Genomic DNA, 25,668 nt, shown 5'->3' with positions numbered 1-25,668 from the left:
AAGTGTAGCAGCATTTCTGCAGGGCCCTTGCCTGGGAATGCCCCACGGGCTTCTCTGGGTCACAGAAGTAGGCTCCTTTGGTGGGTGCAGATGGTAGACCTTAGCTTGTGTTTCTCTAGGCCTGAGCCTTGGGCTTGGCTAATCTGGGCTGTGTGAAAACCTGTCCCCAAGAGGACTCTGCAGGTAGAAGGTGCCCACCCTGTTCCTACAGAAATAGCACAAGAAGGCAGGGCTGGCATAATTCCAACCAAGTCCCCAAAGGAGTATGATCGAGGGACTGGTGGATGCTCTTTAAAGACCAAATTTTACTGGGATCCCTCTCCAGCCTGCTTTCCCCAAGATTCTGTACCCACCAGGCTGGAAATTTTCTGAAAGAAACATCTGGGACCTCCCCATCGTCCCTGCAGCCCAGGACCAGGTAAAAGAACTCCATAATGATCAAAGGACTCCTCATCTAAAACAATTGCTGTCCACTACTGCCCCAGCCTTGGGGCTGCGCTGTCACTTCTGAACATGAAACCATCAGGAGGCAGCCTGAGCCCACAATGAGCCATTTCCTCCTAGAGAAAACGGGTCACTTGTGCAAAGACCCCCTTCCAGAGCCACATGCCCACCTCCTGGCCCCGCAGACTTTCCTCTCACGGTCTCAACTATGCCATCGATTCTCTGAAGACATGCTATAGGGCTGAAAATGGGTGGGAGGAGGGGGGTGGAAGTTTCAGGCATTTGGGGGAGTCGACTGGGGCCTAGGTACCAAGTCCTTCAAATTTAACACCTACCATGGTGCCAAGACCACAATATGTGTTCAATAATATTTAAGTAATGGTTGCATGAAATTGAAGTAACAGGAAACCCAAAGCTGAAGAAAAGCCCTAGGGAAGGAAAGTGTGTGAGTATGCACGGGGGAGGGCCATTCTGTGACCAGGTTGGGTCTGGAGCCCCTGCCGCTGCCCAGAACTGGGGCCCCTATAATGTCTTATTCTGCATACAGAAGTCTTGGAAGTCTAAGTGACCTCCCCACTTGGAGGGAAGTGATGAGGCTGAGGATGGGGATATGTGTCTGGACTATGAGGGCGGTAGGAGAGACATCACATAATTCACAGGCTGAGCAGGACAGCACAAAGGCTACAGGTTCCATTCCCAGCCCTCGGCTTATAAAATCCCTCCAGAGGCAGATACTGAGCCCAACCTGGCGGGACCCTGCTGAGCCCTATTACTCTCAGTGAAGGCCAGTCCTGGGAGCTCCCCGACCCCAGGGCCACTCATGTTTTTTTACACAGGTAATCCATGTTCATTATAGAAAAATGCTACATCACTCTTTATTGGACACCAGCACCAGCAACAGACCCCTTCTCTCCAGGTACAGGGGCATGTGGGCAAGGGGCTCCGTCCCCCGGCCAGGATGCAGTGGAACCCCACTACCACTCTCCTAGGGCCAGCACCCTCCTCGGTGCCTGGGGCTGCTTGCTCAGGTCTCTTCAAACTCCTGTTCACAGTAGCCTACATTGAGGGGCTGGGCCTGGATGCCTCGCCTGCAGGAAGACGTGAAGAAACCGGCCAAAATAAGCCACTCAGAGGGGGCAAGGCTTAGGCAACACCTTCCCCACCGCAAACAACAGTCTCCCCTTCCCCCATTTCAGTGGATCTCACACTGCTGCTCTACACCAAAATTACTTGGGATCTCACTTCCAGAGATGCTTGCTTGGGGTCGGGCCACATCTTGGCAAGAATCTGCATTCTGAACAAATGGCCTGGGTGATTTTGATACAGGGACAACCAGGAACTTTGGGGAGCACCTCCCTTTTTCTAATCTGCCTGTCTCTGTACCCCAGCTCCAAGTAACTCAGTCCCTTTAGAAAAGAGGTGGATGCCTGAGGGGTGCCCAGTGTTCTTGGCCCACTGAGCCACCCTTTAATGGCTCTAAAATGCTGTAAAATGCAGTGGCAGTGGGGGACTGAGGCACTGTCCAGTCCATGCCCAGGGTGTGGGCATGAATTCTGTCCTTCGGTCTCAGCCTAGGTTCCGAGACTGGACCAGTCTCCTTAGGGCACCTCTAGGCACACCGCCTTTATTATCCAAACAAACAGCGTGCTTAGAGATGGTGAGGAACCAGCTCAAAATCCCCCAGTGAATTATAGACAGTTGAGGCCTAGACTCCACCAAGCTAGGCTCCCAACCTAGGACTCTGCCCTGCACGAGGCTGTGTCCGCCAGGTCCTCAAGACCTAGTCAATGAGTGAATGAGGGAAATGACCATCTTACGCAGGCCCAGCCCCAAGAGGGGCGCAGGTGTCATGAAAGCCCATAAAAGCATGGCCTTGGCTAAGAGCACTGACTTTCAAGTCAGCCTGGTTCAAATCCTTGTTCTGAGCGACTTTGGACAAGTTACTTAACTTCTCTGTGCCTCAGTTGCCTATCTCTAAAATGGGGATAAAACTGTATCTACCTTATAAGGTTGTGGTGAAGATTCAATGAAATGATGTCTGTAAAGGGCTGGGCGCAGTGCCTGCCACACAGTAAGACTTTGTAAGTTTTAGCTATTATTAGTATTCTTTTCCTGTCAGTAAGGGGTCTCAAGCCCCCGACCTGCCCACCCACCTTGGGAAGGCCCCACGGCCTCTTACCTCAGCAGCTCACAGCGGAAGTCTGCCAAACGTTTAGAGGCAAAGTCCAGATTTGTCACCAACTTGCTGCTCCACAGCCTCTCGGCAACAGCCCCTGCTCTGGGCCTGGAAGAAAGGGGGCACACACCAGGTCGGGCCCTGTGTTCCCTGCAGGGGTGCCGGACACCCACAGGCTACTGTCTCTTGTTTAGGCGCCCGGGACTAGCTCAGGGCTAAGGGATGGGATCAACACCTTACTCAGAGTGGCAGCCTGATTGGAGGCTCCCAGGGACTTCTAGGGCTCAGCTCCATCTTCATTAAAATGTGGAGTGATTCCACTTTCCTCCTCTCTCAAAGACATGGGGACCAGAGTAAGTCTTACAGGTGACCTGAACTGTTACTGGCAGCAGCAGGTGTTCTCAGAATGTCAACTCCACACCCCCACCGGGCTGCTAAGGAAACTGCACAGGGAAGTCTTATTACAGGAGTCAGGGACTTTCATCATCCACGCTCTCCAGGCCTCGTTATCTTTATCTGTGGGGATAACAGTCTCTATCCTCCATACTTAATGGGTTATTGGAGGAGCATATGGAAGTCGGGTGGGAAGTGAACACTCCACACAAACAGATGGATCACAGCAACGCCCCTTCCTCAGGCCTGACAGGAGAATACTAGTCTGAGGGTGGCTGAACCGAATTGAGTCTGTAAGGGAGAACCCATGCCCTCCATTCCGCAGAAAACCCTTACCAGAGCCTGGGGACCAGGTTTGTGCTGTCCACATACTCCCCCCACATACAGGCCTCTCCACCAATCACCAGAGCCTTCTGCTCAGGGGTACCTGAGGGAAAACAAGCAAAAAGAGTGTGCAGGTGGTGGTGGGGTACCTCTAGGGGGTAATCCTCAAACACCTTCCCAATGTGGCCCTCTCCTCAGATAGGTCGTTTCATCTCCTAACCTGAAATGTCTAGCCCAGACCCTCCTGCCTCCTGCCCTGTGTCCCAGCCCAACCCTTCTGGTCAGCAAGGAGAGCCCCCTGCTGTTACCGTCAAATGCCAGAGGCTCCACCATGTAGACCTTCTCCCAGTCAGGGCCATAAGTGATGTGGTTCAGGTACCAGGGGGCAGAGAGCAGGGCCCGGAAGCTGGCATTGGTGACCAGTTCCAGCTCCTTCATATAGCTTACTGGTGCCTCTTCTCGCCATACCTGGATGATTGTGTCTGGACGAACCTGTTACAAAAGGTCAAATGGCAGTAATGGCATGTAGCTGAGGAGATTCCTGGGCCACATTCTTATGCAGGCAACCCAGGCCAAGGGGTGTGTGCCCCCTCTGCTCCCCAGCCACAAAGTATTTCTCTGTGACTCCTAACCATTGAGCTCCTAGCCCAGTGCAGAGGCCAAGGATTGCATGGGCCCTAGGAGAGCTCCCTGCTGCTTCCTCTCCCAGTCCTTCCACAGCCTCTCTGTCCACACTGAGATACTAATACTAGCTGTGACATAAGACAGGCAAGCAGTGGGACCCAGGAGACTCATCAGGAGCTACCATGTCCAAGAATCTCCAGATGTTTCTGAGGATGGGACAAGGTTCCTGAAGAGCCCCTGCATGTGGCAGGAGCCTGAGATCTTACTGATCAACAATGGAGAAGGTAGCCCTGCTCCCACAGACCTGGAAGACTCTAGTCTAAGACTCAAGAAGGAAAACCCAACCCATCATGCCAGTCTCAGGAATCCCAAGTAACCTAACAACAGAAAGAATTCTTGATTAGTTTGTAGTGAGGGAAGATAGACAGAGGCTCTAACACCCACATCCAGGGCTGGGACCTCTGCAACCTTTCTAGAAGGGAAAGGAGAGATGGGCCCTCAGTGCTCTGAACATTAAAGGCTAATTGAAACCAGGAGTATCAGTCTGTGTAGAGGTGGGGAAGGGCTGGGAGACCAGAGGGAGGCACCACGGGTGGCACCTTCTCTCTCTGCCCCTGGCTCACCTTTACTTTATTATCAAACACCTCCTGCCACACCACATAGCCCTTGCCATAGGCAGAGACAATGTCCAGCAGCCTGGTGAGGAAAGAAAATGTCTGTTCAGTTCAGATAGGCTCTGGGCTGTCAGTGCCAGTGATTTAGGGTTGAACCTGGCTGGAAGCCCATTCCTGATCGAGCAGTGTCTTCCCCAGGTTGGAACGGACCACTCCCAACTTGAGAGGACCAAGGACCCTTTCAGGTGCCCAGAGAGTGGTCACGCAGGGCCTGGCCCTGGTATGCAAAGTGAGGACCCCACAGGAGGTGACCTCGAGGGACCCTGCCCACCCTCCTTCCTTCCTCACGTCTGGATGTAGAAGGATTCCAGCTTCTTGAAGTCATTACCAAAGCCCTTCTTCTTCATAAAGTCCTGGATGTCTGGGTTCGACTTCCTGAATCCCAAGAGAAAAAGAAGATTAATTCTTTCAACAGCCTCAAAGCCCAAAACTTGAGGATTAGCCACTTGGCCTCCCACAATTTCCTTTTTCACCTGAAAAACCAATCAACCAAGGATCTCAGAAGCCCAAAATATGGAAGGTGTGGCTGAACAAAGCTATATGAAGGGGACCACTGACATAGGGTGAGAATAGATGGGCCTGCAATGAAGAGCTTAAGTTCAAACTGTCAAGGAGAATACATATTAGTCTCTCCAGACTAGACATGCAGTTCTGAGGTCTTGGCCTGGGGCTCTGGCACACTGGATTCTGGCTTCCCTCTCTAGCCCTCCACCCTAGGCGCACATTCTGCTTTTCCCTTAGTATTTATTCTTTATTCCACCTAGATACAAGCACTCCTGTACGTCACCCGCTGCAGCTCCCCTGGCCCACAACGTCTACATCTTGCTCACATTTCCTCTTGGAATGTTTTTCCCTTCCTCTATGTCTCGAAATAGCCAAAGCATTTCCCTAGATCCAGCTCTAGTGCCCACTTCTCTAAAAAGCCCCTCGACCTCTTTTGAGCTAACGAGATCTGAGGGTTTGGACTTTACAACTTAATATTAACTAGACACTGTCATATATTAGTCTCAAACTCATCTGTCTCTTGACTCTTCAATGAGACTATTTTAAGCCTTCAAAAGCAGGGATCATTTTTCCTTATCCTGGATTTTTCCAAGACAATTCTGTGCCCAGAGCTGGTTTTTCCATAAATTTCTCAAGGATATGACAGGGGGGAGATAGAGTTTCACATTTACAGTCTGGCCAAAATCAGGGCGGGCCTCTCTGTAGGTGGGCAGAGGGAAGGCCCAAGTGCCTGAGGAGCCCCTGACACAGATAGCCTCCAGGGGCCACCCTCTACTCTGAGTAAGAAATTCGTCAGGCTGGGTTGGGAAGATCAAGGGGCTCATACCAGCAGGAGAAATCAACCTCATCTCCTCCAAGATGAAGATAAAAATCTGGGAAGACAGAGCTGACCTCCAAGAAGAACGTGCTCATGAACTCATAGGTACTGTTGAGAATGGGATTCACTGGTCCAAAGGTGCCAGAGGGCTGAGACCCAGAGTAGCAAGGAGTCAACAATCCGGGGGCACCTAAGCCAACAGACAATCCCACACAAGTGTCACAAATACACAGAGCCCCACGCACAGTCACATACTTAAGGACATTAAGTCACCAAAAGTAAGACAATTGTGTTCATAAACATTACACGCACACATGTAGGAACACACAGGCACTCACAGACACTGGCAATCATGAGCGTTTAGTCACAATCAAAGAGATACAAACATATCCACAATCACAAACAGTCCAAGGCTGGATTACAAGCCAGACAACTGTCAGCACACACACACTCTTGCCTTGACACACTGCTTCCAGCAGGGGTCACCCTTGCTCCCAAAGGCTGCTTTTTTCATGCCACCTTTTGGCAGAAAAGCAGAGAGCCCGATCCAGCCAAATTGGCCAAATCTTTCTTCCACTGCAAAGGCATCATTAAGACAAGGACGTCTGTGAAGAATTTGCTCATATTTTAATAGTTAAGAAGTGGCCTTCTTTGCCCAAAGTAGGTTCTGCCTACTAAATTCCCAGGTGGAAGAAGTTGATGGAAAACATTCTTCTAGGGACCAAGGCCGGGACATGCCATATCCATGAGCCAACGCCCTGAAGCCCCACTGAGGGGGATCAGTAGACTCCCTCTATCCCCAGAAGTTATTCTTACCTGGTCCCCAGGACTGAGTGTGGCCAGGAGTGTCAAACTCTACCAACACACGGATACCCCGAAGCCGTGCATATTCAATCACCTCCTTCACATCCTGTGCTGTGTAGATGTGGGTGGCAGGGTTGTAGGACCCCTGAAAGGCAAAGACACACTTCGGGGTCTCATTTCCTGCAGGCTAGCAGAGTAGAGGGTACTCAAACTGCCTCTAGAACTCCCCAGATGTCAGAAAACCTACCCACAGCTGTTTGGTGTCAGAAACTATCTTCAAGGAACTTTATCACAATTTCCTACAAGCTATCACATCTATTATTTTAGCTGAGTGTCATAATGCCACTGAGATGAACAAGGTAGGTATTATGCCCATCTAACAGAAGAGAAATAAATAAAAAGGGAATGAGAGCAGGAGAGAGCATCTCCTGAAGGTCACAAGGCAAATTAATGGCAAAGTTTGGACTTGACTCAGGTCTCCTAAATCCAAATCCAGAGCCTTCCCCCATGTTAGTGTGTCCTAAAACTGGCTGGTTAGGATGAGAGCCAGTGTCCTTGCCAGCAGGGCCATGGCCAGGCTCAGACACTGACCTATAAACTTGGTCTGGGAAAAATTGAGACATACCTTTCTGGTGAGCTCTGGAAAAGTGAAGCTTTCATATGGGAAGGAAGGGTCATCGACCATATGCCAGTGGAAAACGTTGAATTTACTGTATGCCATGACATCCTGTAGGTCAGAGCACACACTGTGAACCCATCTCAGCCTCTCCAGTTTCAGTGTCAAACTTGGGAAGCTGGGCACACTGGCAGGTTGCTCCACACACCCCCATAGGCTCAACCTGCCCCAGCTTACTGTTAAGTGTTTATAGGGTGTCTCTATCACACTCTCCTGTCAGCGAGTGCCTGGCATGGAGAAAAGAAAGACCCAGAACATTTTTTTCTTTTCCTGGGGCACATCCAAAGATGGCTGACAGAAGCGGTGTCTCCCTTTTGAGATGAGTTCTAGCCACACTGAGAAGAGGGATGGTATGTGTACCCTGGAGTCTTCCAAAAGCCCCCAAATGCTCTGAAGACTAATTCTTCCTCCTGCCATTTGTTTTGGGTTGCCTGACTAGTGTTTAACCAAAGTATGAGTTCTTTTGGGAGTTTAGTAGTCCCATAACTCATAAATCTCAGAAGCCAAGACTGATGGATGTGTCCACTCCTTTGGTTCCAGCAGAGAGGCAAAGGAAAAGGTAGACACGTGAGAAGGATCAGCAACAGTCAGATAAGACCACCCATCCAACCTGAGATAGTTAGGAAGGTCCCCAGCTGAGGCTTTGAACATCTCTTTCCTATGACCTTGTCCTAACTAAATGAAAGTTACCCCGGTTTGGTCAAAGAAGCCAATTCCCCAAACCACCTTCTGCTAGCCTGGACATTGGTCCATAGTAGCCAGTGGGGTAGATTTAAATAACTCTTGTGATTTTTTTGAGTCCTAGAGCAGGTCATCTTCCACATTTTCCCCAGGAACTCATAAAGTTACATAAATTCTCTGTAACTCTTTAGGAATATGGTACCTGGTTTATCCCTTGCCCCATCACCCCAGAACCCTAAAGGCAAAGAAGGCCTTAAGGCCTGGGTACCAGAGTGTTCAGGATGCTAGACAGTGGCAGGTAGTGGCGAGATGTATCCAACAACAAGCCCCGGTGAGGGAAGCGGGGAAAGTCCTCAATCTCCGTCTTGTTGATAAAGAACTGTGCCGAATAAACATTGAATGTGTCAGAATTCAAAGGGAACTCACTGTGGGGGTGGAAGAGAATGAGGAAAATCTCCCAGGATGCCCAAAAAGCTAATCTGTCACCGTTCTGCAGGGTAAGTATCTCCCCAAATGCCCCACACCTCTACCTCAATGACCACAAGCGGGCAGTCTAGACAGCAACTGCCTCACGCTAGCCAAACACGGCTGTCCCACACACCACTCAGCCTACAAATTCTGGATTTTCACTGACTGTTAATATGTTTGCTTTTTTCAAAGAAGGTGGTCTAAGGTCATTAATAAGTAATGACTCAGGGGAACGAACTTAGTAATTCCAAACAGGCCAAATCTCCCAAACCAGTTTCCACCCATATCTCCTTGTATACTCTTGTTGGGGCCATCTCAAGCCACCGGGACTCTGTCTAAGGCAAAAAAAAGATTTTTCCAGGACTCTCAACATTGGGAGCAAACCCCAGAGATTGAAAAGGAGCCCTTTTTGAGAGCCCACACTCACCGTGCCCTCAGGAGATCTCCATACGAGCTGGCTGAAAGTCTCCAGGCCTACAGGGAAGCAGGCAGAGCAAAAACTCAGGGAGGTGGGAAAAGAGATGCACCTGTTTGGAAGGTTCTCAGTGTGGCAGAGGATAATGCCTGGGCACACAGGAAAGTGGATGTGGTGTAGCCTGAAGATTCTCAACACTTATGAAAAGAGGAACTAGGAAGCCAGTATCTATTTTCACTCTGTATTGTATTTTGGGAGGTGGCAATGTAAGGGGTTTTAGTGCTCCCCCTAGCAACACACTAACCCTCAAAACCCACATAACTCTTATCCATATTTCCTAAGCCTTGAATTCCCACGAATATTATGAAGGAAGGCCAAGATGTGTGCTTGTGAGGAGAGATGCAGGGACATGCCAGCTCGCAAGGGGTTAAGGCTTTCCATGGACAATACCATTCAGGAGCTAAGGGAGCTGAAGAAAAGGGTCCCCGATCTGCTGCCCCTTCACTTCTCCCAGACTGAATGGTGAGAAAGTGATCATAAGCTTGAGTTTCTAAGAAGCCTGGGTCCACGGCTGGACCTAGAAGACAAAGAATCAACCACTTTTCCTCTTCAGAGCTTGAGAGGAGAACCAGCTAGATGGAGCTGAGGTATGACAGGCAGCAGTTGCCCCAGAGGACTGCTCAGTTTGCTGGATGCAGACTCCTAGATTCCAGCAAGGCCCGAGGGCAGGCATGTTGAGTCCAGAGCATTATATATTCCCAACTGCTGGGGCCCCACTACTGAAAACCCAGCAGAAGCCCTGTGAAGGACTCCCAGAGTCCCAAATTTTCAGAATGAAAGGATCTGTGAGACCTTCGTGGTCACTCAGCGCCTAATTTGAGGCAGGCTGCTAGAATACTGTTTCGGCTTCTCTCTCTCATCATTCACCAGCACAGGTTTTACCAAAAGTAGTGGAGATATTGGGCTAACTCTGTATATGGGGACCAAATACCTTTCCAGTAAACCAAGAAGAAGGTTGTGGGCCTATCACTTATTAAGTAATAAAGTCCTAATTTTCTCCTGAAATATAGTTCTACGTATTTTTCTACTATTTACCTCTTTTTTGACATTTACCTATTTCTTTTGATATAATTTTCCTTTTTAAAGATCTTTTCCAATTACGTGGCTTTAGTGAGAGCTGAATAGGCAGTGTTTGTGGCAAAGCCAGCCCTCTTCGCCACTGGCACCCTCAGCGTCAGCCTGCAGCGGGAGCTACTGCCACTGCACAGGCTGACGCCTGTCAACTTCTAGGACAGCTGTAAGGAGAACACTCCTGTCAGGGAGATGGGGGAATACTCCAATGGTCTCCATAAAGGAAGCTTCCTAAAGTGGGGGCATTCACTGGGCCCCCAGTCCCGGGCCCCCACCCCTCCAGTGCCAACCTTCCCACATCACCCTTTTCTCTACCTCCCCACATCAGCCCCACCTTGTTACCTCGGAGAGCTCCCCAGACAGTCTCAGAGAAGAGGAAATTCTGCTCATCGTTTATGGTTAGAGTGTCTGAAATGACAGAAATGACCCCATTTGGTTAAGGATTTCTACTCTCAGATTACAGATCACATGTTCTGTGTAAATCCTTGGATTAAAAACCAACAGCAAGATCACTGTTTTTTTAAATCTTTCAAAGAAGAGACGTCCCCAGAGCAGGGGCAGCTGCAGGGCAAGCAGGACTAAAGCCAGAGTGGGAGGGTGGTCACCCAGGGGCTCTGTAGAGATGACATGAGACAAGGGTCAGGCTGGAGCAGAGTCCTCGGCAAAGCACCACCTGCTTTGTGGGTCAGTTTCCCCCACCAGAAACGTGACTTCCTGCCAGCTCTTAGCTGAAAGGAAGAAGGGGACAGGGACATGTGGAGGGGTTAGTCCAGGTTACGATGCTCTCAAAGCCTTCATAATCACCCTCCTTTCCCTTTGTCTCCAGGCTGTGGCTGCTTCATCCAGGAGTGCGAGGGAGAAGCTGAGACTTGAATGTTCGCTTTGGAGACTGAGAAGTCCCCAAATGCTGCTGTTCATGGAAGACAGGAGGCAGTCACAGGACAAGGACTTGACTTCATCTCAGTACAAATGACTAAAAACGACTTCTCCTCCCAGTGTAGAGTCTCTTAGAGAAAAATCAGCAAAGTGTACAAATTCCTAAAATGGCAGTGGAATTATACTCAGTCCAGAAGACGAGCGTCCTGTGGGATTCAGTGAGCAGCCAGTGTGATGTTCCACAGTCAGCCTTCAGACACTGGTTAGAATGCACAAGAAAGACTCACCTTCTAGGGCTCTCAGCACGTGGTGACCATTGGTCCCCACAGTCTAGGAGGCTCCAGGCCTAGCATCAGCAACTTAGGCCAGGCCATCCAGAGTCAGAGCTCCAGACAAGTGCTTGCTTTTCTAGAATAGGGAACAGGGTGGTACTTACAATTCTCTGCTGACTCCAAAGAAGGAAGTTGGTCACACCCAGGAGTGGCCACATGGATAACCAACGAATTAATCTCCAATGTATGCTGTTTTTCTGTAAGGACAGGGTAAACTTAGTGTGGCTGACCTGCCAGCAGAAGCAAGAGGCAAAAACAAAGTCCTACAGGAGGGTCCCTAGCTCTAGCCCCTTTGGCTCACATGCTTGTGGTAAGAGGGAAGGGAGGACATTACCAAGGCATTACCCTTGGCACAGGCACTGCCTAGTCATCCGCCCAACTTTTTCATTTTGGCTGTGCTCCCCTCTTTCCCCAGTAACCAGCCCTGACCCATGTATACAGGGTCCAGCAGCAGCTCTTTGTAACCAGGGCTCTATATTTCTGGCTTGGTACCATCCAAGCACACGATTTTAGGACCTCAACAACTGCTTCTCAACTCGAGGCAGCTCCTCAAAGTGTGGTCTGCACATTAGCTGCTGATTTACAGACCGTGTTACTGGTTGGTCACTAGATAGGAAGCTTCTATGACGCCAGAATGTAAATCAATTATGTCAAAGTAAACACTCTGTTTAGTTCTAATATTTTTTCCTAACAAGGTTTTCTTGATGAAGGGAACAGTTTTACACTGTGGTGTGTATGCTTCTCATCTCACTGCAGACTGGCGCATGACGAAGCACTGCTCTTGAGGGCTCTGGATGAAGAGTTTCTAATTTTGTTAATTAGATGTGAGCAGATAATAGGAGGTTGTCTTATGCAAGGGGGCCTGAGATGATCCAGCTGGTGCTCCAGTCACCGGTCCATCCTGCTTCCTTCCCTCCTCTTCCTAAACAGGTTGTCTGTCTAAGGTAGACTTCTGCCCAACAGTGGAAAGCCACCCAGTATGAGCCAACCCCCTATCTAATATAGTCCTACAGATCCCAGTCTATGCAAAAAAAAAAAGCCAAAATACAAATGCACTGTCTCTTCCCACCCTCCTACCGGTTCTTCTCCATGACCTTCAGGGGGGTTATAATTGTACCACCCCAAGCCTGAACCTCAATGAACTCATTCTATTTTTCTATGGAGCCACATGCAACCCCACTGGCACCACAACATCTATGACTTCCTACGGAACTACAAAGTCAGGAATAGGATGGCCTGGCAGAAAGCACAGAGAGAGGATTCAAAACCAAACTGGAATCCCAAATGTTATCCGTATCTAGGCAGAAGGAACCCAAGAGCCTTGAACCATCCCAAACAAGCCTGCTCAAACCTCCTGAGCACCACCACATGGCTGCATCTCAGCTCTCAGCTCCGCCACGAAGCAAGCCAATCAGAGGCCCTTTCCTACCATCACATGCTCTCCCCTCCCAGTAAAGACCCTGTAGCCCCACTCTAATATTTGCCTAAACTCTGCAGGGAGAAGGGAACTTGAGGCTACTCTGGGCCAGGCCAACTCATAACTCTATTCCAAACCCTAAAAAATCACCCTCACAACAGAGAAAGACAACCAGGCTTTCAGGGCAGAGACCACTCTCAAAGCAGACTCTGTAGGGTCATTCCAAGCTCCCCAGGCAGACAGGCTGCGTGTGCAAACCCAAGACCAAGGAGGGCTTAGCTGAGGGGCAGGGCTGAAGAACTACAGAAGAACATTCCTCCCGAGACTGTGTCTTCATCCCCTGCCTCCTTGTCCCCCTTCCACCCTACACATCACAGAGCTCCAATGTCATCGTGTAGAGTCCACCTGCGTGTCTACCCGAGCGGCCACTCAAAAGAGGGCAAAAGTCCTGAGCTTTAGTGTTTATCCTCTGGACTTCAGTCCACAAATTGAGGAGAAATCACAACTAATCCATATGCAACTGCCACGGTAACTGCCCTGATGACAAGAGAGGTGCATAAATACCAGGTTTATCTGAACTATTACTTGCAAGAAAAAAAAATATCTAATTGTTTTTATTGTTACTATTATATTTTTATTTTCTAAAACACACCTGCACTCCCTTCTATAAATCCATAGTCTTTTAGAGGGGAGGGCCACAGACTCCTTTGAAGATCTGATGAAAAGAAAGGATTTTTTTTACCTAAAACAATGTCCCTAATTTAAGGGCTCACCCTTCCACCTCCTGCTACCAATCTTACAGTGAAGGGTCCCTGTCCTGAGTGCTCTCAGTGACTCATCTGGGTTTGAGCTGATAAGAAGAGACAGAGCCATGGTTGCTGTTTGAACAAGCAATGAGGGGGAGGGTTTGAGGGAGGCAGCGATGTGAGAGCTGGCAAAACAGGAGGGACACTGGGTCATTTAAAAGGATGTAAATAGAGTGTCATCATTGGAGTTTTCCGCCTCCAAGTTGCTACTCTGAAGAGAGCAGGAAACAGGCAGGGGACAGGCCAGCCGCCTCTGCACACACCCACACCCTGCACTGAGAAGGACAGAGGTGTGGGAAGCACGGCATGGCAAACAGCCCGATCAGCCAGCAGTCTCATGGGCACGCTCACAATGAGCCCAGGTGGGACGGCAGGAAATTCTGAAGCCTCAAGTGCTCAGGAAGCAGCATGGAAAACAGCAGCGAGCTGGAGAATCAGGAAAGGTTGGTTCTGGTTCTGGTTCTGCACTGCCAAGCTGCATGAGTCTCGGGCTCCTACTTCCTTGCCTGTAAACAAGGGCAGGGTGGGTCCAGACTCCAGCCCCTCCTCTTCAGAGCCAATACTTCTGGTTCCACAGACAGATCATATACTCTAGGGTCCCATTCCTCAACCACTGCCTCCTATCTCCGCAGCTCCCTCATCCCCCTGCTTTCACACAAACCTGCTCTTTTCTTTGGGTTCACTGAAAAGCTTGTATTTTTTTAAATTTAAGAACTGAAAAAATTCAAACAGTACAGAAGTGTTCACAACAAAAAAATAAAAGCTATCTTTTGCTCCCCTCCTCAGTGCCCTCTCTGAAGAGATAAGCGCTGTTAGTTTTCTACCCTTGTATCCCTTTTTTAGCAGAATTTAACCTTGTTCATGACAGACAGGTCCGCTCTGGATGTGGAACTCTGAGAACAAGGGAACTCTGAGGCCCTTTTACTACCCAAGTCCCACTGTTGAACTTTCTCCAGAAGCCAGTACAATGACCCTTCCATCACCTTTCTGTGCTCAGTCCTCTCCCATCTTCACTTCCTTCCCTGCTGGCATAGATGTGGTGATCCACCATCTCAAACACAGTCTACCAATACTCTCAACAACCTGTTTTTTTTTTTTTCTTGCACCCAGTGGACAGAACCCTCAACCCTGGATCAATCTAACATCTGCCTTCTGTGCACCTAATCCTGGCTACTGTGCCCCATGGGAGGGAAGGGAGAAAAATCCCGTAACAGCGTGGTTGGGCCACTGTAAAGTCAGGATCTCTCATCTTCACTGGGACCTCAATGCTGCCCTGAAAATCCATCTCTACCACTGCTTTTTTCTATTTTCTGCAACAGCTGTTTCAAACTTGTACCACTTTCTTCAAGTCTATGACTTGATCACTGCCTCCCTTACTTTCAGCAGACAATCAGGAGAGAATGCCCGTCTTCCCCTGCTCTCCCCTCTTCTGACAAAAATATCTGCAGCACACACTAGGGCTTTACCTTCGCCTCCTGCTACCTGGACGGAAGGGGTTCCCTTTCACCTGTGCTCTGGATCTCTCCTCAGGCTCCTTTGGTATAAATTGTTTCTCTTTTCTCCAACATCTTCAAATTATTTTTTCTGCTGATTCTTTCCCATCAGCATTAAAATATTTGCAAGTATTCCTGGTCTCAACTCCACATCATCTCAGTCACTCCTTCTCTCACCTTGCAGTCACAAACAAACTCTAGAGGAAATGTAGCCTGAGCAGTTAGGTTCTGAACTTCAAAGTCAGACAGATCTGGGTTTGAATTTTGGTTCTAATACTTTCTAGCTGTGGGACCCTGGGCAAGTTATGTTCCCTCTCTGGGCTGCAGTTTCCTCATCTGTAAAATGGGGATCATAACAGCACCTGTCTTATTGAGCTGTTGGGAAGATTAAATGAGTTAATGCATGTGAAGTGCTTGGCTCAGTGCTCAGCACATGACAGTGCTCATGGAGTTGGTCATCCTTAGTCCTCTTTTTGTACCCACTTCCTGACATCCTATCTACTCCTCAGTCCACTATAATCTGGCTTCCTTCTCCACCACTCCTCTGAAAATGCCTTTCCCAAGGTCCTGTATTTCTGTAACTAAGTTCAAGGGATCCTTTTCAATTCATTCATTCATTCGACAGCTATTTACTGAGCACTTACTATGTGCCAGGCTGTTCTAAATGCTGGGTATACAACAGTGATCAAAACAACAAAAATCCCTGCTCTCATAGAGGTAATATTATAGCGACGACTCACTTCTTCAAGGACCTCTTGGCAGCATCAGACACCCCTGACCTTCTTGAAACTAAACTCCTTGAGCTTGGAGGGCACTGCTCTCTCTTGGTTTTCCTTCTAACTCTTTGAATATGTTTGCTCATTCTCCTTTTCCTTCAAAAACCCTCACATGCTGGTTTTCCCCAGGGTCTCCAGGGTCCAGACTTCTTTTTTTCTCCTTGCTTACACTCTCCCTGGACAATGCCATCCATTCCCACAGAAGCCTGATGATTCTCAAATCTGCCTTTCCATGCTACTCTTCTTCTGGAGCTCTAGACTCATGCACCTCCACTCAAATGTCTCAAAAGCACATCAAATGTGAAATACAAAATTGAACTAATTCTTCATTCCTCTTCCTGGCTGATCTTCTCTCTCAGTTTGATAACGGCACCATCAATTGATTTACCCAGACCAGAAACCTCCTCCTTCTCCCATCTTTATGAGTAGATCGCAAGTTCATTCACTCATAACATTAACTGTCTACTATGTGTCAAACACTGCTAAGCACTGAGATTACAACAGTAAAAAAGAAAGACCCAATTAAGTCTTATAACTACAAAATCCTTATTATCTCTTAACACCATCACCACTTTTCCACTCCCATTGGGTCAAAAGCCTTAATCCAGCCTCTCACAAATTCCCACCTGGATAACTGTAAAAATCTCCCAGTTCTCTCCCTGCTTCCATATATGCCCCATTTCAATCTACTATCCTCTGTGATCTTTTAATATGAAAATCAGATTATGATAATCTCTGCTCAAAATCCTACAAAGGTTCCCCATAGCTTTCAGGATAAAGTCCAGAATCCACTGGATGATTATAAGAACTCCAGCCTTGTATTTCTCTGTTCGTGAGCAGGAACTCTCACAGTTAACACAATGAACTCTTTATAGAACCATGAAAATGCCACATTTTCTCCATACTTTTCTTTACATATATTGCTTCCGTCAGTTGAAACAACTTTACATTGCCTCCACATCTCACCTGATTAAGAACCAGTTCTAGTTTTCCTTTTATAAAAATTTTCTATCATTCTCCCACCCTTTCCTAAGAGACTTTCCTATGTGATCATGAAGCAACGTATACACACATTTTCACAACACTTATCTTAATATATGTTGCTTATTGGTCTATCTCCTCACCAAGCCTGTAAGTTCCTCAACAGTGGGGACCAATCCCAGTGCCTCTGTATTCCCAGTGCCTGACATATGGTAGTCATTCAATAAATGTTTGCTGAAGAAATGAATGAGGCTAGAATTTAAAAAATGCATATTTAATGCTATGTATGCAAAATGATTATCCACATGATAATTACGCATAAATGGCAAACAGTTAAGATAGAGATTACTTTTATACACCCGAACTTAGTATTTCTGAAGTCCTGGGATTGAAGTGGGGAATGGTAAGAAGACACCCTGGCACCCAGAAAGTGCCTTTCAAGACACTGCTCTGAAGACCCTTGGGTCCATAAATCCAAAGACAGCTCTTTGTACTTCTCTGGGAGGGAGAACTCATTCCTGTATTAGGGGATCTGGAAACTGTGCCCAATAGCCTCTCCCTCTACCTGCCCTGCTCCTCCCTGAATCCAAACGTTTAATTCACAGAATCTCAGCAGCATGGAGAAAACACATTCGTTTGGGTTATAAAGTGGCATTTGATTTGGCTTCTGGAGTGAGAACTGGGAAAGTCAACTCAGCTTTTGTCAACCTTCCCACTCTTTCAGGTCTACCCTGCCCCCATATGTCCTGGCTCTCTCCTAGGCTGATGCCAATATTGGTCTCCACATCCATTTTGTCCCCCCTCCTCTTTATATACATCACATCTAGGCTTCCTCTCCCGATACTCAGCCTAATGAAAGCCCTTGAAATCATTCATTTCCCACTCATTTCTTCATTCCAACCAAGATATATTGAGCACTTACTGCGCATCAGGAACTGTGCTAGGTGCTGGGGCAGTTAAAAAGAAAAACAAGCCCTGGGCCCTGCCCTTGAGGAGCTCACAGTCTAGTGGGAGAGACAAATACAAACAACAATTACAAAACAGTGTGATAAGGGCTTCGGTAGATATTATAGCTACCTCCAGAAAGGGAGGAAGGCTGAACCTTGGAGGGCACCTCTGAGCAGGACCTTGAACCCTGAGTTGGCATTTGCCAGGCTACCAAGAAGGTGGTAGGTATCCCAAGCCTGGGAAACAGTCGAAGCAAAAAAACATTGGTGTGGCTAGGGGAAGAGGCAAGGCCAGCCCTGTCAAATTTCTCATCCCAGCAAAGCGGGCATCTGAGAACCCAACTGCCCTGAGCCTGGAGCCTCTGCATAGTGCTGAACTCAGCCTGGACCATGGTGCCTCCTCCCAGGGGTCTCAAGATTTTCCACCCTCCAGAGACTACTAATGCCTACTCAGAAGTGCAACCTCCCCAGCCCAGAGACGAATCCTGAATGTTCTCCCTTCCATCTTCTTTTGTAAAAGTTGTAGTTAAAAGTTTTCATTTTCCTCCTACTTTTGAAACTTAATCCATTCTCCTCCTCTCCCCCGACCCTCCCACTAGAAAGAGAACATCTCCCTATAATTCTAGATCCCAAGAGATAACTTTGGTTGACATTTTGCACAGTCTTTCCATTTTTTTGTAGATACACAGATTTACTATTTATTTTTAAAACAAAAATGAGATCCAAATGCATAGTAGTTTGTAACTTTTTTCCACTTACCAAAATGATCTGCAGATCTTTTAATGTCAATATACATAGATTTATGTCATTATTTTAGGTGCTGAGTAGAACTCCATTTTTGGTATATACTTCAACTTAAAAAAGTTGGGGGCTGACCCCGTGGCTGAGCGGTTAAGTTCGTGCACTCCTGCTTCAACGGCCCAGGGTTTCGCTGGTTTGGATCCTGGGCACGGACATGGCACCTCTCATCAGGCCATGCTGAGGCAGCATCCCACACGCCACAACTAGAAGGACCCACAACTAAAATATATACAACTACGTACCAGGGGGCTTTGGGGAGAAAAAGGAAAAATAAAATAAAATCTTTAAAAAAGTTGAAAGTCCTAACTTCTCTCCTCTTTGTAGGCATTCGGGAATGCTTCTAAGTTTCTGATATTATAAACAATGCTCTAGTAAATATTGTCATATATATTCTTTTTTTAAACAGTTGTGAGAGTGCTGTAGGAAAATTCCTAGAGGTGGAAATGCTAGGCCAAAGATATGAAAATTTTTTATTTTGACACTGCCAAATTACTCCTCCAAATTACTGTAATGATCTATACCTAAACCAACATACAGGGGCCCATCTCTCCAAATCTTTCCAAAACTAGATCGTCTCAATTCTTTTTCACTTGTGCCAGTCTGATAGATAAAGAAAGACCATTGTTTTAATTTGTATTTCTTTAATGTATTAATTAATGTATTTAATGTATTTAATGACTGAACTTGAGCATCACTCTGCATTTACTTTATTTGCTTGTTTAGAAAGGCCTCTTCTACTCCCTGGGACTATATGAACAGTTTCCTTTATCCTTCTACAGTTTTATGGCATATCTTTTATCTTTAGATCTTTAATCCACCTGGAATTTACTATTGTGCTTGACATGAGGTGAAGATTTGAATTTTTTCCAAATGGATAACCAGTCATCCCTACATATTTATTGGCTAATACAGCTTTTCACTGGAAATGTTTCTTTTATCATATATTAAATTCTCACATGTATATGAACTCTTGCTTGTCTCTCAAACTTGTTTTCTTGGCAATCTTACAGTCAGGGAAATCTACCGTGTCACATTGCTATTATCTTTTGTCATTCTGCCCAATATATAATTGTCCCTGCTCATTTTTGGACCCACACTCTCATTCCCATAACTGTTGCTTCCTCTCCTCTGCCAAACCACCTGTATGTCACCCACCCCCGGCAAACCCTCTCGAATCTCGTTCCATGGTTTTTTAACTAGTCTCTTCCACTTCCTCCTTAACCAAAGCCTGGTTCTGCCCAGCAATACTACTTCACCTAAGACTTGCTCTGAGAGGCATCTCCTTCTCACTTCCTAGGGTTGAGATATGGGGCTGCTTCCAGGCCACCCATCCTCTACCATCAAGTGAAAAAAACACCTCTCATCTGTGGCCCATGACATTTGGCTGTAAAATCTTGAGCCTCTCCTTGTCACAACACTGCAACTGCCTGGTCACTTCTTTATTTACCCAAGACTTTGGATGCTGATCCTCAGTCTTCCTCTCCTTCAAGGCTGGCTATCACCCTAGGTGATTTCAACACTCAGGAGAAAGAAGTAACCCACGTTCTGGCTTAGCAGTTATCCAGCAACATCCTCCTCGTCCTCCTCAACACCCTCCCATGGTCACATTTTGGACTTTCTTGTCCCCTAGAAGTGTTCCAATTCATTCTCTCAAGCTTCAGCACCATATAGCTAACTGCTAGATACTAGATACCTTACGCTCAACAGGTCCAAAATCCAACTTACTTTTTATAATTCTTACCCTACCTTTAACCTCTTAGTCAATCTCTCCCTCTGTCTCTCTTCCTCTTTTTACTCCTTTCTTCCAACCCTTCTCTTCCTCTCCTACCATTCTCCCTATCTTTGTGAGAAGCAGCAGAATGCATTCAAATTGCTAAGCCATAAATCTGGAGTCAAATTATAGTTGCTTAATAAACACTAGTTGTACTAAGAATGGATGGATGGAAGGAAGGAAGTCAGTCAGAAATGCTACTGGAATCTGATAATGATGGGTCGGGGATCAAAATATTCATAATTTGAGTGCTAAAGATTAAGTAATTAGATGTTAGAAGTTACTACTTGAACTAATTAACCCTAAAGTACGATCAGGGTTTAGTGTATCGGAGGCCAGCAGTTTTCCAAATTGCTAACAGGTATAGTGTTCAGTGAAGGTATTTATGAATAGATTGCCTCAAGATTGCACAGTGAAAAAAGCAAAATCTCTGTGGACAAACAGGCCCGACTGGAATTTCTGCTCCATCACTACTAGCTGTGTGACCCTGGACATGTTACTTAGCCTCAATGAGTCTCAGTTCTGAAACACGGGGAAACACCAATCTCACAGAGCTGTTGTGAGGATTAAAGGGCAAAACATACAACAAGTGCCAGACACTCAATAAATGCTCGTTTCCTTCCATTTTCTACTTCCCTTTTCCTAAAAAGTCCTTTTTGCCACTTGGCTGGAGGAGCCCAGGGACAGGGTGCCTTATGGGACAACCATACCATAGGAGCAGCTTCCCTGAGGGCTTTTCATGAGTCTCCTAGAGGAGCCTGAAGGATCCACTACTGTGTGGTGCCACCCTGTATGGCAAACAGGCTGACACTCCCACATACAAAAGGGACATGAGCTTAGAACTCTGAATCCGCTGCAAACTAGGACTGCGGCCCCAGTCAAAAGACTAAAGCCACCACCGGGGGATCCTAGTACTAGCTACCACCAGGACAAGGTCGACTAAGACAGTAGCTAACCTTTTCATCTAGGACACAGTGTACCTAGTAAGGCTTCTCCCTCGCTCCCATTCCAAAGCTGTACAAAAGAAGGGGAGGCTGCTTACTGACACCCGAGCTGACAAATGCCCAGACTTCCTGCATCTGAGCGTACAGTTCCAGAGGAAAGAGCTCTACATCAGACCCAACCAACCTCAAGATGTGGACACAACAACAGCACACCACTGCTGGCTAGGGATCAGGGTTGAGTGCACGGCCAGGAAGCTTAAGCAATAACGGAAGCTTAAAACAGAAGCAAAGGAAATGAAAGCGAGAAGTTCCTGACCTAATAAGGGGTCTTACTCACTATAGCCAGGAATAGAGGAGAACAGCAAATCCATTTCTCTATTATAATGAATTAAAGCGCCATAAACCTTGAGCTAGATCACAGAAAATCCTCCCCATATACACCTGTCTCACCTCAACAGATCCCATCTCCTCTCTTCAGCTGACCTTGATGTCAGCGGGCCCACAAAGGCAGGAGAAAGCTCCTATTCCAATTGGTTAAACCTCTTGATGATGCAGACTGACTCTATTCTCATCATTTATTTCCAAGGCCAGCAGAGGAAATTTAGGAAAATGCAGAAAAATAACAGTAACCTCTTTCATTTCTAAAAAAAGTATTGGTTGGGCAGTAAAACTCCTTACCTTCTGTATAATCCACAGGAAAAGGATTGAGGTTTATGCCATTAACAGGCTAAGAAATCGACAACGTGCCCCAGCAAGAGGTTGTGCAGCTCTAAGGAAAAAAAGCCCACACCTGCTATTAGATACAAAACAAACCAAAAGAGAAGGTATCAACTGGCAAAAACCCTGCAATGCCCTACTTCATTCTCCTGTTTGGAGATGAGGAAGTGGGGTGGAAGGAGAAGGGAGGAAGGCAGCTCTGGGGCTCATATTGTTTATTTTTAATTTGTTTTACTTTTAAAATCACGAAGTTCTTCCTTGTATTGTACCCTCCTTCAAAGATTGTAAGGATATTCATCACTATCTCCTTATCTTCAGAAATGCTTGGAACGCAGGCAGTGGAGGAAAAAAAAGCAACAGCAGCTGCGTGGAAATTAGACGATTTGCCTGAAGGCAGACAGTTAAGCAAGAGGTTAATAAACATTTTCTGGCTGACTCCTGAATAAAATATGTTTGAGACCCTGAGTCCTCCACTGTATGTGGTCTTCAAGCAGAATATCCAAGGCAGGCGGAGCGATATCTACCACGTTCCAGCCATAGTTATAGAAGGAATGGCTTAAGAAGGTATTTTAGGAGATTCAGATTCTAATGCACCATGCCTGTTATTAACTTAGTCACTCATTTAATATCTGAGGATGAGCAAATCAAATATTGATAATGGCTGCAGAAGGATCTAGATACTCATATAATAATCTTCCTTCCATTCTAGAATAAAAGGACTGAGGAAGCGGCTGAGGATTACTCTGTTCAGTGACAAGACATTCTAAGTAACTCACAGGGATGTGCATGTGAACCTCAGAACAGGATGGGAACTTTATAATAGCCATTAAGTACTATGGCTTAATCAACTGGTTTCAGGAAAAGCAAAGAAGAATGCAGTCAAATGAAAGAATCAGATTTAGCCACTTGACCTGAAAAATTCAGGCTTTATCAACTCCATCAAGCACCCAAAAAAGTATTTGGAGCAACATTAGATGGGTGCCCTCCCAAATGATCACACCTTTGATTTGCAAACAGGATGTGGCTTAATAATCAAAACAGAGAACTAGGTTCATCCAAGTATCTAGAGCCTAAAATAATTCCATTTAACAGGTTGGACAACATGCAACACACACCCTCCAGTAGGCAGAAATGACATTTGTCACTTGTCAATGACAAAGACAATTAGCAAACACTAAACACCTCCATAGGTGTTTAGCAATTGGTGGGACCACAGCCAACCCTTGAAGGCAAATTCAGAACAGAACCAAACCTCAGTACCAGACTTGTTTTTCAGAAAAGAGAAATACGAATTTCACTGAGTTCCAAGTTCATATTAAAATCAGAAGTTGTGCTGCATTACAAAAAACACTGACCCACAGCCTACAAGGAAGTTATTTGCAGGAAGGGGGTGGAAAGTTGTTAGCTAAGATTTAACTTGCATATGTTGTTTTCTTTACTAAAATCAGCACCACAGAGAAATATACTCTGGTTCGGGTTCTGCGGATGTTGTTTTTCTCTCCATCAATTCATCCTTGTTTTTGCAGAAATAGGATTATAGCTCAAGTTACCTGAAAGGCTCCCCGGAAAACTATGTTCCAAAGGGAAGGTGCTCCATGGGAAGAACCATAGAGAAGGAAGTTACCTGAATGTCTTTGGTCAGCTTCATCCAAACCAGTTTTCATTATCTCTCAGTGGACAAGGACCCTCAACTAATAGAGCAAATTCATTCATAGGAAGGTAATAAATGGAAATAAACATCTTATTGAGTTTCTTATCTGTCTCAAAGTCTTTTTCATTAGGGAATTTACGGCACCCATTGTCACATAACCTCCTCATTTCTACTGTAGTGCTGGAGCAATGGAGATAAAGGTTTAATTTAGAAGTACAGAAATTATCCTAATTTATATAATAGCAGTAAACATTCTAATTATCTCTTGAGCATTTTATAATACATTGCATACTTTTGCTTCATATTTCCCCAAGTGGACTGCAAAACTTGGGCCTACATCTTATAATTTCCTTGTAACCTCCAGAGTGCCCCGCACTAGGATAGCCACATACCAATTCGATGACAGATCTATTTTTTTTGCACAAGCCAGATCCTAACTGTTCTATCCAAAATAAACATATTCTGAGTGCCAATCTTGTATAAGGCATTCTATTAATTGGTCATGAAGGATTCAGAGAAAAACGTGATCTACCACACCTACAGGGGCAGGCCTTTTATCCTCCCCACCCTAATGCATCTTTCCAGTTAAGGACTACCTTGATGCAGAGACTCTGTTTCTTTCCCTAAATCATCTGTCACTCTCTAAGTGCCATCTGTTTAATTAAATGCTCTTAATTCTGTACATCAAATGAGAACATTTGTCAAAGTAATTTAAGCACACTTGAAACATCATACAAAATGATGGCCCACACATAAGTATGGCTCCCCGCCATAAACACCTATACATCATAACCAGAGAACTAGATTCCAGGAGAGTTTCAAGAAAACTCCAAATTTTAAGCCCATTAAGTAATTTTATTCCTTTAAGTTGCTGACTCTACTTATGACGCTACTCATCAATTTTCTGTGAAATAATAACCCTTAAACACAATTTTCAGCAGCTGCCTTAGAGAAAATTGTCAGCCCTTGCTATTTTAGATGAATCCAATATTCAAAGCACTCCTGACTTCATTGCAATCCCACGCTTTCCCAGACCTCATCCCTCCCCACTACCCAGCCCCCACTCTCATCACACACATTAGCCCAGCACTTTGAGCTCAATCATAATCCTTTGTGCTTCTGCTCAAGCCTTTCTTCCTTCCTGGAACACCCTCCTTTCAGTCCTGGCCAATTATATCCACCACCTCACTTAAGTGGCTGTTCAAAACTCATTGCCCTGTGGAAGTGTTTAAAGATTTACTGCACAGCTATGTAATTTTGCACAGGTCAATACATTTCTCATGGTTTGTCTCATCAATTTTGGTTGTCAGCTCTGGTCTCCTCTACCCAGCCCTGGTCACAGCCTCACTAGGACCCTGTGACACTTGAACAGGGTCAGAGGGATCACCTTAGATCTCTACTGGCACTGTATTTTCAGTAATTTGATATCCTGATTGAACAGGAGTTCGACAGCAGGCATTTTTGGCGAAACACAGCCTAGCGGCAGGACTTTGGACAAATCCTGGCCCCGGAAGTCAGCTCAGTGAAGAAGTGAGTGGAGGTGGGGAACTAAACGTTGGGGAGGCTGAGAGTACAGCTGGAGAAAAGGGGCACAAAGAAGCGGAGACTAGAGGGTGTGACTAGACTAGAGGGTTGGGCAAGAGAAGGGCGTCTCAGGCGCTTTTGGGGAGTTGTCCCGAGGCGGGCTCTCCCAGAGCGCGGGAACGAGGCGGGGCAGAGCCGACTCACCTGCGGGGTCAGGACGGTGCCAAAAATCCGACCCGAAGAGCAGGTCACGGTAGCGCTGGAAGGCCTCATCCAGGACGGAGCAGCCCGGCTGCGCGGCCGAACTGACGTGGTACTGGAATTGGAAGTTGTGCGGGAAGATGGGGTAGCGCAGGTCGGACGTTTGGATGTACTGGGGCCAAGGCCATAGGGCTGTCGCCCGCCCAGCGAGCGCTGTCGCCAGCAGCAGAAAAAACCAGAGCGCGGAGCCTGCCATGGCTCGCCGGTCTCCTTCCTCCCAGCTGGCCGGGCCACGTGAGA

At 46.6% G+C, this 25,668-nt stretch overlaps 1 protein-coding gene across 1 annotated transcript; it reads right to left on the bottom strand.

Moving 5' to 3' along the window:
• Positions 1–1,294: 1,294 nt before the first annotated feature.
• Positions 1,295–25,668, bottom strand: LOC124233083 (beta-hexosaminidase subunit alpha). Its single transcript, XM_046650181.1, has 14 exons — positions 25,372–25,668; positions 11,444–11,536; positions 10,474–10,539; positions 9,013–9,059; positions 8,386–8,496; positions 7,386–7,487; positions 6,773–6,905; positions 5,966–6,146; positions 4,924–5,010; positions 4,585–4,657; positions 3,646–3,829; positions 3,350–3,440; positions 2,624–2,728; positions 1,295–1,532 (listed from the first exon to the last, which is right to left on the bottom strand). The coding sequence occupies exons 1-14, from the start codon at positions 25,622–25,624 to the stop codon at positions 1,469–1,471; spliced, it is 1,590 nt and encodes a 529-aa protein (XP_046506137.1). The 5' UTR covers positions 25,625–25,668; the 3' UTR covers positions 1,295–1,468.

This window comes from Equus quagga, unplaced genomic scaffold, assembly GCF_021613505.1.
Source record: "Equus quagga isolate Etosha38 unplaced genomic scaffold, UCLA_HA_Equagga_1.0 153_RagTag, whole genome shotgun sequence".
In the NCBI taxonomy this organism is placed as follows: domain Eukaryota; kingdom Metazoa; phylum Chordata; class Mammalia; order Perissodactyla; family Equidae; genus Equus; species Equus quagga.
The sequence above is the reverse complement of the archived record's forward strand: the minus strand, read 5'-3'. Positions and strand labels throughout refer to the sequence as shown.

What these genes read in the sequence shown, in the direction of transcription:
- LOC124233083 (XM_046650181.1), bottom strand. Translation starts at nt 25,624, where the DNA reads ATGGCAGGCTCCGCGCTCTGGTTTTTTCTGCTGCTGGCGACAGCGCTC. An exon ending in TTTGGAGTCAGCAGAGAATT is followed by an intron (nt 10,540 to 11,443) that starts GTAAGTACCACC and finishes CTGTCATTTCAG; the next exon opens with ACACTCTAACCATAAACGAT. An exon ending in TGTCTGGGGAGCTCTCCGAG is followed by an intron (nt 9,060 to 10,473) that starts GTAACAAGGTGG and finishes GCTTCCCTGTAG; the next exon opens with GCCTGGAGACTTTCAGCCAG.